General features: G+C 45.8%; 1 protein-coding gene across 1 annotated transcript in view; it reads left to right on the top strand.

Annotated features, from left to right (window-relative positions):
• The window catches only part of CD96 (CD96 molecule), a 70,958-nt gene that overhangs the window by 36,438 nt on the left and 20,408 nt on the right, over positions 1–14,112 (top strand). Inside the window, exons 3-4 of the mRNA XM_019470821.1 lie at positions 8,601–9,026; positions 12,750–12,859. Of these exons, the coding sequence (XP_019326366.1) occupies positions 8,601–9,026; positions 12,750–12,859 (536 nt within the window). The remainder of the gene's footprint in view (positions 1–8,600; positions 9,027–12,749; positions 12,860–14,112) is intronic.

The following is a 14,112-nucleotide window of genomic DNA, read 5'->3' as shown; positions in this document are numbered from 1 at the left end:
GCATGGTGGTGTTGGGTTGACGGTTGGACTTGATGATCTTAGAGGTCTTTTCCAACCTCAATGATTCTATGATTCTATAAGCAGAGTCCTGTTCTCTCTTCCTGGCGTGATTCATGAAAGCTGCTCCAAGCATCGTCTCTGAAGCTCCTGCCAAAGTGACCAAGGGATGACATGGCCTTTCTGGGAGGCTTCATTGGAAACCTCAACCTTGTAGTCTAACATGAGCAGATGTTTCCCAGCACTGGTGGTGGGTTACCCTTTCCTAACAAATGCCTTTTTAAGCTATGGGTGCCATTACATTTTGTTACACAGTTATTAACCTAGTTAGAAACATTTTCTTACAAAATGTGGAGGATGAGATGTACAAGGGAAAAGCCTTATCTGATGTTGTGCAAAACGGGGAAAGCATGGTTTGTGCTGTAGCTGGAAAAGAGAGCAACCAAAGAAAGCAGGGCTGGTCTCACATGTGCCTTCCATTTCATTTTGAAAATAATGACTCTGTAAAGTCTTTAATTTTTTTTGGAAATGTCTGGCTGGCTTTCACACAGTGGTTTTTCATTGGTGTATAGTTGTTCGGTCAATGTGCTTTATATTTGTTTTGTTAGTTGGTTGTGCTTTTTATACTCTGCTTTTTCAGTAACTTGCACTTAGCACAATGTAATTTTCAACAGCTTACACTGATGAACCATCGCTGATCAGAAATGGCATTAAGTGGAAGCAGAGGACCACAGGGACCTGTGGTTGGAATGGTAGAGAAGGTGAGGGAACTGATTCTCTTCAATTTATCCCCAAACATATGCTCTCTTTCTCTGAAACATGACCTGTAAGTTAGGCTTTCTAATTAGAAAAACTATTGCCAGCTTTTGCAGTCCCTTTCTTATATCACAGAAATGGAGAGTCAGAGATGTGCACGCAGAGGAACCCAGCCCTAGATCACTCCCTGTGATCATCCTGCTTTCCCAAAAGGCACCCTGTTGCCTTATCTGAAAAGCTTTGTAAACACAGAGTGGTCACAAAGAGATTTTTCCCACAGACAGCAAGAAGAGAGGATTTAAGGGCTGTAGTCCTTGCCTACCCATTCATTTTGATTTGTAGTCTTGGGCGAGGCTGCTTAAAAGCAAGTTCCCTGTTTACGAAGTGAAGAAAGCAATATTTACCAGTGGGATGAGCAGAAGGCATAAAGAGCTGTCTTGGATTTGGTCCCAAAATGTCTGCAGGATTTAATGGCAAATGAAACGTTTGTATAAAGGACCATCTTGAATTTTGCTGGTGTCGGCACTGGGAGCGGCGGCAGAGCTGGGGAAGGCAATGGAGCAGCCCCGGCGCCAGGGCAGGCTGGGCTGAAGCAGGGAGTCGGCCAGGGCTGAGCATACTCTAATCTGTCAGTGAGGGAGAAGGGATGAAAAGACCATTCAGATCTTTAAACATCTTTCAGCTGGAAAAATTGCTGTTGAGAAGGAAGCATGTACGCCTTGCCATGCTGCTTAAACACCCTGGCTGAAACTGGGGCTGTGTTATGTCAAACGCAGCATGCAGACATGCGCGTGTAGCCATGAGAGAGGAGGAGAAGGAAGCAGAGTGAGAAACCCCCTTCCCCTCCCCACGCAGAAGAGACAGTCCTGCAAGCAGGAGAAAGGCACAAGAGCTAAGGATGGGGAGATGGAGAGAACAGGGGGTCACTGAAAAAGCCTGGTGGGGGATCCCACCGCCACCTCAGTGCCCTGTCCCCTGCCACACCGCCCCCCTAGCCTGTGCCACCCACTTGTCCGCCCTCCGTGAGGTGCCGTGGTCAAAGTTGCTTGCCAGCTACAGTCATTAGTACAGTTTTCAAAGAAGTTCAAAACCAAAACACAATGACAAAGTAGCAGTTCCTGTGCCAAGCGCCAAGCAAACCTGAAAGGTTAGTTTACTCTTTAATGAAATTCCTGCTTCAAAGCCTCCATCTCTTTTTCACTGAGGAGCAGCTCTTTCTTTAAGCAATGTTTAGAGGACACCAGTCTGCAAGGGTAATCATCCTCGCCTCTGGCAGGAGGAGCTCATGCACTAGCATTTCTGAAAAGGGTCTCTTTGTGAATAATTGAATTTGTCTCTGGAGTTCAAGATTTCTTTCTTCTGTGGGTCTGACTGCAGCTCTGCTTAATCCTTAGGTGCAGCTTACTGTAACTGAGGTAGAAGAATTGTATTGCAGTTGAGGGTTTTGTGAGCATGATGCATAATAGTGGTGATTGCCACGGAAAGAGTCATTTGTAGTGCTCAAAATGCCTCTTCCAGTGGTGAACGGATCTGCAGAAAATAATTAGAGGACCCCCCACTGCCACCCCCCACTCCCACCCAAGGTGAAAAAAATTAATGTCACATGAGGCAGCAGAGGCATCCTTGAGCAGCGGGCAGAGCCCCGCGCTACACTGTACTGCCAGGGCCCCCTCCCGGGGGATGATCAGAGCCCATCCGTTCCCGCCAGCTCTGCCACCGCCTGGGACACAGGGACCCACGAGGACCAGTCAGGCCAACTGCTTGTTGAGCCCAAAAGAGAATGTTGCAGTTCACGTATCCCCTGACAACGTGTGTCTCTTGCCTGGGCAGAGCTTCTTTTCCTTTAAAACCCCCCAGCCTTGCAGTGCTTTCTGGGTCTCTACGGAAAGGCACGTGTAGCACGACAGAAAAACCTGTGCATCCCGACTCTGAGAAAAACATCCCTGCAACTGCCCCACCAAGGAAAAGCCCGTTACAGATATATCCTCCCTCCAGCTACCAATGAGGTCCACTGCCCCTGGGCATGTGTCAGTACCTTCTCTCATCCCCGCCATCCATAATCTGGTGTGTAACATCCCACCGTGGTGCCTGCCAAGCTTCCTGTGAGTAACTCTTCAGGAAAGGGGTTGGGGGGGAGGAACCTCTCATAATAATTTGCATTGCTGTGAGCGGGACCTCGTGGCCTGCTCCAGGGAAGAGACGGCTCCCTGCCGGTAGGCTGAGATAAGTGGTGTGTCTCAGAAGTATTTTTTGATGTCATATGCATAGGCAGGCCTTAGCTGTTCACGCATGTCAATGTCAGCAGCAGGGTGAATGGCTATTTCAGACTTTGGGCTTAAGATAGGAATTGGGGCAAAACACAGCTCTGAAGTGAACAAAAATCCATCGAGCTGGGAGGTTTCTTTCTTGTCTGTCTTTCATCACTAAGCTCAGCAACAATGCTGGGTGGCTGCATTCAGCCAACACAATGCGATATGGCAGCAATATATTTTTAGGATGTTATTTTGGGGGGGGAAACAAATTCTAAGGGCAAGACATAGCGATCTAGTAACTCAAACAAGCTGCTCATGGATTTCTGTGGCTATTGAACATACCACACGGCACTTGGGCTGTCTTGTTGAATTGTGATGTGTGTTTCAGATCAATAAAAAGGCTCATTTGAAATATTTTTTTTCCCATGTTACACAAAATACATTCTCTCATGGTACTTGCATGAACTGATCAGCAGAAGAAGCTAATGTAACTGCACCCATGAATGAAAGCCCAAATTCTAGACTGAAGTCCGATTTTCTTGGACTTTAGTCTGCAGATAATCTCCGGGTTCTTTGTGGTCTCTGCTCTGAACTGGAAACCAGAACATATACCTTTAATATTTTTACTCCCTTCTGTGGCTGTCAATTACAATGGCTTGAATATTCTGTGAAACCTCAACTTCAGGACTTCTTGATCCTCCAAGACAGATATTTCTCTGTCAGGCTTCTGAGTGACAAGCGGATATTTCATCCCCAGGGAGTATTCCCTTAGCAGTAACCCAGGCATCCAGTGCATTTACCACGACTGCTTTTAGTGCATTTCCTCAGGTAGGGGAGCAAGGCAAGCAAAAAAGGAACCATGCAGCAGCATTTATCCTCCAAGACGTGTCTGGAGGCCTGACCTCCTGGCTTGGCCAGGCCTGGCCTGGCCAGCACTACCAGCTGTTCCAGCTGGAGACGTTCACCTGCTTAAATGTGCTACCAAAAGACTGCACATGCACGCATTAGGGAAGTGGTATAGATGTTGTTTGCATCTGGTAGTGCATAAAATATGGAAATGACCAGTGAGGTCTTTCTTTTTTACCTTGAACTCTGTGCCTTAGCTAGAGCCATGGGGAGCTCCACAGTCAGCAAAAGTCAATAGTTAAGGAGGAAATGGAAAACAGTTGGGAAGAAAATTGCAGGCAGTGGCTGGCAGTTTCCGTAGGTTTTGCCTGAGCAGCAGAGAGGGGTGCCATAAAAGAAAGGGGCCGACAAAGGCACCCAGGCCCCCTAGAAATGTTTTCAGGAGAGAAATGTCAGGACCTGGATCACCCGAAGATAGACCAGCCACCCGAGGGAGACCACTGCTGGTGGAGAGAGGTGTCCATTTAAGGGACTGTGTCATCCAGGCCACTCGCTTTCTCTGCTCTGGTGGATGGGCTGTAATCGGCTCTCCCCGGAGTCAAAGGGTGGGTTGTCCTCGGGCCCCCAGGGAGGGACCTATCAGGGGCAACCAGACTCCTGCCCAGATGTGCTTCCAAACACCCATCCCATCTCATGAAGAGCCAGCAGATAACGTACGCTCATGTTGTGTACGTGAGGTGTCCTGCCCTGCCCTTTTAGTTTTGGGGAAAGGAGTGTGATAAGCAAGAACTCAGATCTGTTGTCTTTCTGAAAAGCCGCCAGCAGCAGGTCCAATTTGCATAAGACCTGTCTGCAATGTGATGCTTCACTGACAGGTGTATGCCTGGTTTATGGAAATGCAGCATGCTTCGAGGACAGTTCAGAAGGATTTACAGGTGAACTGCAATAAAGACAGGTCACGGGACTGGCTGGAGCCACACACCAACACCAAAGCTGCCAGCTGAACAGTGAGGTACGGGGGTTAACCACACCAAGTGATGTTGTCACGTACGATGCTGTAATTCTTAATCCTGCAGAAAATAATGAATCGTTTCCTTCTCAGAAAAAAAAATTCAAAAGTGAATCTGGAAAACTCTCAATTAACTCTATTTTAATTTAGGGGGATTGGTTCTGTTATGCTGCTGTTTTCTTAAAAGGTAGTGAGTGTAGAGAGTCTGGAAATAGTATATTTGAGCTATTTTGGAATAACATGTGAAGGAAATTAAGCAGGGGAAAAAAAAGTCAGCTTTTTTGCATGCTATGTACCAGATATTCAACTTTAAACACCTGACAAGTTTTTAAGAGCGTTTAACCCAGTAAACTGCTTACTCTGAGCTTATCTGAAAGGGCAAAGGAAAAAAAAAAAAGAATAATCTTGAACATCGGCTTGCAGCATAGGTAGTGTTTTCAACATAAAGGTTTCACAAGATGTACTAATTTTACCGCTCTGGCAGGAAACTGAGGCTTTTGAATTTAATGAAGCATTTCTTTGAAGTCACGCTAAAATGATGAGTGTGACTGTGTTGCACATCTGCCTGTCTGCACAGGGCAGACCATTTCGACTTCCTTTTCCGAGACACTGCCAGGAGCAGGCCAAGAGAGTTACGTATTTACCAAAACTTCATCAAGCAAAGATGGAAAAAAGGTGGCTCTTCTCCCTCTTTTGTTTGCTCTTGGTGCCCAGCGTTGCAGGTAAGCGTGTCAGCAGGACGCCTTGACTCAGCTTATGATGGAGGGTGGCGAGGGGCAGGGTGGCATGTGCAGAGGGAGGTTGGTGTGTCTCATTAGGGCAAGCTGTAGCTACTGGTAATGATTTTCGGTTTCCTGACAACTTTCTAATAACCCTAGTTATAATGTGCAGCTAGTAAGGAGTAAATGTCTTGTGCTGTCTAGCAGATTAGTTTATTCAAAATGCCTAACCTGTTTTCACCAGAATAATCACTGAGATGAGCTCACTTCTATTTAGGGCAACATGTGCTTGTCTCCAATGGGCAAAAAGGAAAACTGCTTCCAAATAGCAAATAAAAAATACCTATCTCTCTCTCGCATGCACACATACCTATGCATGCAGAGAGAGGAAGAGTTGAAACACTTAAAGGCAAGGATAAATTGTACAGCTGCAATCCCTTAAATAGATTCTTTCCTTCCTCTTCCCCACCCAGCCCTACGTGCTGTGTTAAAGGCTTGAGAAACAAGTTTGTCATTGGGAGTAAAACTTTCAGAAAAGTTGAGTAAGGAGAACTCCATCCCCATCAAAGGGAGTTTAAACCAAAAACGATCCAATGAAAACCAAGAAAAAGCCTGATGCTCACAACTCCCTCCACCCCCACCCCCCCAACAGACTGACCGTGCTGAATGCAGGAGTATTTATTACAGCTAGGAAGAAGAATTTTGTAGGATACACCTTTTTCCAGTTAAGAAAGGAAAAAGTTCATGTATTTGACTGGCATGGTAAGATGCATCTCAAAATCTGGCATAGGCTGTTCCTGTTTTCTACATCACTGTGGCAAACTGGATTTTAAAAGAAAGGAAATTATTTCATACGTGTATTCATAGAAAAGAAAAGTTCTCAAATGCAAAGAAAGAACTAGAAGCCTCAAGACATGCACATGCAGGAAAGCAATACTATTTTGGGAAAAATAGGACTGTTGGTTTTTTTTCCCCTGAGGATGAAATCCTCACTGAAGTCACTCAAAGGTGAAAGTGGACACCATCATGCCATTTGTGGAGGTCAGACATCTAAATGTCTGGGAGTTACTCTATGAAGTTTCAAATGGAGCACAAGTATGGGCTAATGGACAGCATTTGATTTGGAAAAATAAAGTTGGCATAAAATGAGACTAATTATATTGAGATGCTAACAAAAAGAACACTTTTGCATGAAAGGGTTTCAGTTAAAATAACCTAAAGTGCTAAGCTACTAACAAACAACACAAACTAAAATGTCATTTCTACATATGTAACTTTTTCATCTTAATATAAAATATTCAAGTAATTCTTGGTAGGCATTCTTTACATGGTCTTTTAACCTAATACAGCATCAGTATGAATATAAGAGAGAACTTGCTGGGTGTCCCTTGCCTGCTAGTCTGATCACAAGATTGTTAATCACTTTTTACTTAACTTTTACTGATGCAAAACTTGCAGTGAAACCAGCAAGCATTTGCTATAATAAGCTCCTTGGACTGACAAAAATAGTTTTCAGTAATTTTTCTCACAGCACTTGTCACTCAGGCTTATTTTTATTTACCCTTTTACATCATTCTGTCTCTTGGAAGTCAATTAAAAGATGAACAGAGCATGCACAGCAATAAAAAACCAAAGATTAGTGTTGGCCATGGCCATTCAGTAGCTTTGTTCTCCATGCACCTAGTCTCTATGTGTTCATGTCACACTTCAGTGGTTAGGTACCAAATCTCAGCCAGCTCTGCGGCAATGTGGGACTCTGCCCTTGTTCTTCTTCCCTGTCAAACCGGAGCTGCAGGTGCACCAGGTCTCTGTCTCACTCACGGCTGAGCTGGCAGAGCCCAGGGCACGCCATCCCCCCTGCGGGTACCATCAAGGCTGCCTGGCCCTTGGCAGGGCATCCCCTGGCTCAGGCGCCCCAGACCCCTGTACCACACAGCAGAGCAGATGTCAAAGCAAAGAAATTGATACCAATTTTTTTCAAGTAAAGAACGTGAGCAGTGTGCACTTGCTGCTGTAGGGAGTCAGCAGTGTGGCTGGTGGAACTGTGGGGCAAGCTCCCAAAGCAAATTTACAGTGATGTTTTGATACACAGGGAGGATAAAATCCAATGGAGATGGGGGCGACAAGTCCGTACCTAAGAACATCTGCACAAACTCATTTTTTTCTGGGGACCTGCATGCCCTTTTGAAACAGGGCCTTTTTGTGCATGGCTCTGTGGGTGTGACTAATTACTTGTCTCACTACGACTCCCCCACCCATAAATTCTTCATCTCCTTGAGTTTGTCAGTGCCCTGCATACCGGGCATGGGGACTGTGAGCCTCCTGTTCATAGGAGGGAGAAAGGGAGATAAATCAATTTTACTACAGCAGCAGCAAAACCAAGTAGTACAGGCTCACACTGAAAGCCCCTTCATTTCACCGATCCATTACTCCTTTATATGGCACACTAAGGACTGCCAACATGCTTTATGAAATTAATTGAGGAAGAAACCATACCTACTGGGGCAGCTCGCTCTGACACTGAAACAGACACTTGTTTAGGCCATGCAGGAGCTGTTTAATAATATGGAGGTAAAAGAATAGCTGTCTCTGTTGAAGCAGCAAAGGCAATGGCAGTGGGCAGGGGAAACAGTGCGGGGCAGAATTAGCCAGCAGGGATAACTCATTTGTTCTTGCAAAAAGAGCTGGGGAATAAGTGGGCCCAGCTTCTGCTTTATTTATAACACTTGCAAGATTTCCATTTTCACAGAGGCCCTCTGAGTTCCCATTTCTCTCCTGCGAGCGCAACAGGAGCTCCCCACCCTCTTCCAGACAAGTGTGCATTTGCTCTCCTGGTTGTCTCTCCGCAGTTTGTACTGGTAGAGATCTGCTGTAAAACTCCTTGCTGGAAAGCCTGTTGTCACAGTTGTAGGGTCTTTGTGGTTGTCTATGGCTAAGGCACCAAAGCATGTCAAAGACGGCTTAGGATAAAACTTTGTTTAGACATTACTTGCACTGAAAAAGGTCTCATTTGTTTTTAAGGCCAGCCTGAAGACGTCATTACACAAACAGAAGTGGTCCGCGCTTTGCCGGGTACTGACGTGACCCTGGCGTGCAGCTTCCCAAAACCACACACCACCTACGTAATACAGACCCAGTGGTCCAAGACTGATGACGCCCAGCTTACCAGAATAGCTGTTTATCACCCCGTTTTTGGCACCCATTACTTCACATTTCCTGAGGCTTCTTACAACTTTTCGGTGTCCTTCAGCACAAGGAAGTGCTGCAACTGGGATGCTACAGAGGCTTTGTGTTCCCCCAATCCAAACGTCACATCTGAGTGCAATCGGTGGGCTCTGCATCTGAAAAACGTTACCGTCTCCCTTAGCGGGCAGTACGAGTGCAGTTTTGCTACTTACCCATATGGGGCAAAGGCTGCAAAAATTCAACTTATTGTCAAGGCAGAAGGTAAGTGATTACAAATGAGATGTTGCTTTTTTGTAACAGGGGTGACAGGGGGTGGAATATCAGGATAGATGGCCATTTCTTGGTCAGGGATGGTGACTCATTTGGGGTTTGCAATGGCTCCACTGAACGCCTCTGTCTACACAGTTTCCTACTTACCAGGCACTCTTTAGCTGGATAACCAGCAGCAGATTAGGAAACCTTATTTGTTTGGAGGAATAGGAAATTAGATAGCAAGGAAAAAAGGTGGTGATGTGGGCAGTTTCCACATTTTCGTTTTGGAGAAACATGATGCAGAAAAGACTGGGGAGCGGCTCAGGATATGGTGGGGCTGAGGATGCTGGATCGCCAAACCACACTGTGCTGCTGCTATGGGCGTGCAGCACTGGGCACATGAAAAAGAAAACACCCCTGTCTGGTCGAGGCTGAGGGCTGGCATCTTCAGGGTGTGCTGGGTGTTAGCTCAACAGAGGGATGTGTGTCCCCACCGTCAAAAACAAACTGGAGCAAAGTGAGGGATTGCTTAGGATGATCACAGGAACAGAGACTTGGCTGCTTCTGTCAGCCAAAAGGAAGCTGGAAAGCAGCATGACTGCTCTTGGTAAGTAAGCCTCAGGGGAGACTGTGAACTCCAGGGAGGATATTTAAATTATCCTGGCAAAGGAACAAATGGGTTTAAATAGGATGTGAATGGATTTGACTACAAATTAAACAACAGTGGCAACCATTAGTGTGGCAACTTTGGGAACAGCTGTTTAATGCCAGCAGTGAGGGCAAAAGTCCAAACTGCCATGAAGATGGAGCTGGGCAGGGATGTTGGGCAAGCTGGGCAAGCTTGTTGTTGTGCGCATGGGGGACTGGATTTGATGATCCCAGAAACCTCTTCCTGACCCAGGTTTCTCTTAACAAGCCAAGAAGAATTAAAGTAAATGCAACAAACCTGGCACGGTTTCAGTTCAGAGCTGCAAGGCCAGCGTGCTCACCCTGATTGTGTCCAGGGCTGTAGATGCAGCACGTGTTCAAGGGTTAGAAGCGGGGTGGGTGCAGGTGATGTAAGGGGTAGCAGAGGGCAGCAGAGCACTGGGGCAGCAGCATTCATGGGCACAGAGCTCCCAGTGCCTCTTTGGCCTGCGTCGTGAGGCCAGACCAGTGGCAGGAGAGACATTGGTCCTCATGCCGGATCACATTGGTCCTGCAGCAGAAGGAGCCTTGACTCCATGGGGTCAGGGACAGGGCACGGCTCCTCAGCAGCTGCAGCAGTGGCCTCCCTCTGAAGCAGGCTGGCAACTCCAAACAATCAAACTCTGGGTCCTGTGCAAGCCTCATATGCAGGGATGTTTAACCCAAGCTGCCGCCTCACTCCCTGATGGCCCCTGCATGGCAGTGGCTCCAAGCATTTCAGTGATCTTATCCCAGAGTCACAGCTCAGGGGCGACCCAGTGGTACCTTCCTGCCCTGTTGAACTTGTTGAGGCAAAATTAGAGCCAGCATCTCTGCATGTCCCATAGAGGATGGGTGTGTTTAAACAGTACATGCTGGATAATTGTGTCAAGGATGAAGCTGCCGCTTTACCTGCTGTACAGGGGTGTGCTGCAGCAGTCTCCCCTTTGGGGATTTTCCTGCACTTCACAGGGCAGAGGGGCTGGATCAAGCAGAGAGCAGTGAGGTATGAACAGTGCTGGTAACCGTGTGAAACCCTCCCATGCTTCTGTTCTTCATGTGATTTTTCTCTGTCTCTAATATAGTAATAGTGTTAATCAGGCATTGCTCCTTTTCTCTTGCTGGTGCCCTTGATTGATACTAGCATGTTCAATGCCATTATTGCTGTCTACATGTTAAACGTGGGCAGCTCTTGTTCATATCAGCATCGTTGTGGCTTTTTTCAGCAACTGCATGATGTAGCAAGCTGTGCTACTGATGACTGCTTGCTAGAGAGCACTAAAAAGTTCAGTTTGCAACATAGCTGTTGCAGATTTGTATTTTAAGGTAACCAGATCTTTCGCAATGAACCACTTCCACTCCAAAAAAGGCAAAAGACCTTAATCCTGCCTACAAGTGGGATGGAGAAGGGTGATAGTCATTAATGAAGTACAGCTTGCAACTACATCAAAGTGACATGAATCCCGATGGATTCCACTTGTAGATACTGCAAAAAGCCCGCAGAGCAGCAGGCCTACATAGGACTGACAAACACAGGGGACCGTAGCCAAAAGGCTGTTAATGGAGATGGGAATCAAAGATGGGGGGGAAATAAACAGCTGGAACATGTGACTGTGAGAACAGGCAGAGGCTGTTTGCAGACTGAGCTCCTGGGGCAACTACTCATCTTCATACTTCTCGTACGCTGCACGGCACTTTTGCATGGTAGCTTGTCCCAGCAAAGTCTCCTGTGCAGTTTTCTTCCTGGGGAAGCTATAGATTTGCTTCCTTTGCCCTTTCTTTATCCTTCCTGCACTATCCAGGCCCTTGAGGGCTTGTGCAGTCTGTGTCCCACTGTGGTAGCTGACTCCTCAGCTGCTTTGCTCTGGTGGAGAGCGGAGATGAGCTGCTTCTGCCGCTGGATCTCCTGGGCACCACTCTGGGCTCTGTCTTTCTTCACGTCCCTGTGTCACAGGCTGCGTGCTGGCACTGTCACTCTGTGCTTAGGTGCCAGACATAAAGGAAGTTACAGTCACCAGAAAGTCCCCACTGCCAAATAATCTAACAGTCTGGTTCTGCTAGATATTCTCCCTCCCCTCAAGATAAAAAACAAATAAAATATATATCTATTCTATCTCAACACGCAAGCCAGAGTTACCAGGGGAGCAAAGTTCAAGAGTTTCCCTGCAGCGTGGGCTCGTGCCTGCCCACAAGGAAGAGGGAAGGCATGTCTGTGCGGTACAGCGGCAGCAGGCAGGCTGCAGCAGGGAGGCTGGCCGACACAGCAGGCTGCACGGCACTACCGCCCGCCGCCAGGCTGAGGGTCGGAGAGATGAGCGCTCACCAAAGCGCTCGTAGCATCCCCTGGCCATCACCGCTGCTCTTCCTGTTTAAATGCACACATGCATGCAGACGCGAAGTTTGGACCACAGCTGTGCTCTGTTCGGTGCATCGCTCTGCCCTTCCACGGGTGGGCTGGAGCCCTGGACTGGGAATGGGTAGGGTGGGAGATGCTGAAATGTTTTTTTAAATAGATGACAAAGGAAAGAGTAAGAAGTTCTCTGCTTCTGGTAGCGGGCAGGTTGGAGAATAATGAAAGGAGCACTTAAACTGAAAAACAGGGTTAATCTTAACCTGCCTGACATGCTGAACACCTTGCTTAGTGAAAAGTAGGTCTGTGGCTATCTTCAGAGAAAAGGAAATACAGATGAACAAAATTGACATGAAGGTTTATTGCTGCAGAAACAAATTGTAAGAGAAAAATTGAAGCTTCAAATTATTCTCAGCTCCAAAAGGAGACATCTTGATCCTGCAGTTAAGCAAAGGTTTTTATTAATTGCCCAAAAACTTGGGTAAAGCCATGAATTAGTGTCATGAAACTACATCTAGAATCAGATGCAGGGCTTTCACTTAACAAATGTGTCTATGGGTAATGGCTGAAAATTACAGTTCCCTTCTAATCAAAAAAGTGCCTGCTCCTTGAACAGAAGACTAGTCAGCATTGGTTTTTAAAGCACCATGAACACCATGTTTCTGATTTTCCTTCTTGGGCTTTTTTTGTTGCTGTTGTTGTTGCAATAACAAAAGAGGAGCAGCACTACGTGAAGGAAGTGCAGTTAAACCAGACTTTAGAAATTCCATGCCTTGAGGACATGACCTCAGAAAATTTGTCCAGTTATCCTTTGAAATGGCTAGTGGTAAGTATTTTTCATCTCAGGTATAAATTTCAGAAGGAACTACAGGGTATTTTTGCAGATTGAAACAGAAATGTTTGTTAGACTTTACTGTGTCTTGCAGAATCTGCTAAACAAAAGGTATCGGTCGCGTTGGACTGTGATAGTAAAGGGAGAAAGTACAAACATGGTTTTGCAACATAGACACTACAAACAATAGCTGTTAAAGAAACAAAGAAGGAAAATTCCATCTTAATTGCTTTTAATTTTTTCAGGAGTACATGTAGAGCAGGTCTGTGGAAAGTGGCAAAGGACTTAGCAAATGTAACATAACTAAAATATTCCTTGCGTTGGATTTCTCAGGGATTTTTGCTGTGGTGAAGCTTTAGTACCTCTGAAAAATACACGGTTACTGTGTAGGGTAGTGAGATATCAGGCTGCTTTGAAATATAAAAAAAAAAAGGGCTGACTAATGTTTTTGTTAACCTCTGTGTCACAGATGCACGCCGAAGACATGCAAACCCAGTTATCTAGCAAACCACATAAAAACTATTTTTAAGCTATTTGCTGTGAGATATAAAGCTCGTTATATTTTTGTACTGCATCTCACTTTCTGGATAAATATTTGTATGCGTGTTTTAATGTAACCTTTTAGCATTAATTTCAGTATGTAGAGATAAGTATCAGCCAGCAGTGTACTGGAGCTTTGCCTGTTAATTTCTATCTATTGCCACTGAGGAGCTGTAACTGTTGAGGGTTTTCTTAAAGGTGATTTTAAAATATTTTAGATTTTTTAGTCTTTTGTCCCAGCTCATTATCTATTTAGATGTCCCCTTTGCAGTACATTCTTAATATTAAAATTCTTAAAATTTTTGTAGGTAATATCCTTGCCCTTACTACTTTTTAGTGTTGCTAGTTCACTTTACAAAGCAGCAGAGGAAGGGGAAAAAAAACCCCAAAGGTCAGCGCAATGACATATGTGGGTCACCATGCATCATTCAGAGTATAGCTTGCAAATATGTACCGAGGCACAGATGTCCAGGATGTGCCAGCTGCATCTATATCGAGGGGTGGCTGGCACACAGGCGTTAAGAGGAGATGACTTTTAGCTATTATTATCAGCTTCTCACTATTTGAAATCTAGAAGAGCAAGGATTTTCTTGGAATTTCAGTCATATTTAATATGTATGGGATGCTCAACGTAACTTAAAGATTGCTGCAGTGAGAAAGCAGCTCTGTTGCCCTCTCTGCGGGCTACAGAGATCAGGACCCACAAG

The sequence above is a fragment of the Aptenodytes forsteri genome, unplaced genomic scaffold (genome assembly GCF_000699145.1).
Source record: "Aptenodytes forsteri isolate BGI_AS27 unplaced genomic scaffold, ASM69914v1 Scaffold287, whole genome shotgun sequence".
In the NCBI taxonomy this organism is placed as follows: domain Eukaryota; kingdom Metazoa; phylum Chordata; class Aves; order Sphenisciformes; family Spheniscidae; genus Aptenodytes; species Aptenodytes forsteri.
The sequence above is the reverse complement of the archived record's forward strand: the minus strand, read 5'-3'. Positions and strand labels throughout refer to the sequence as shown.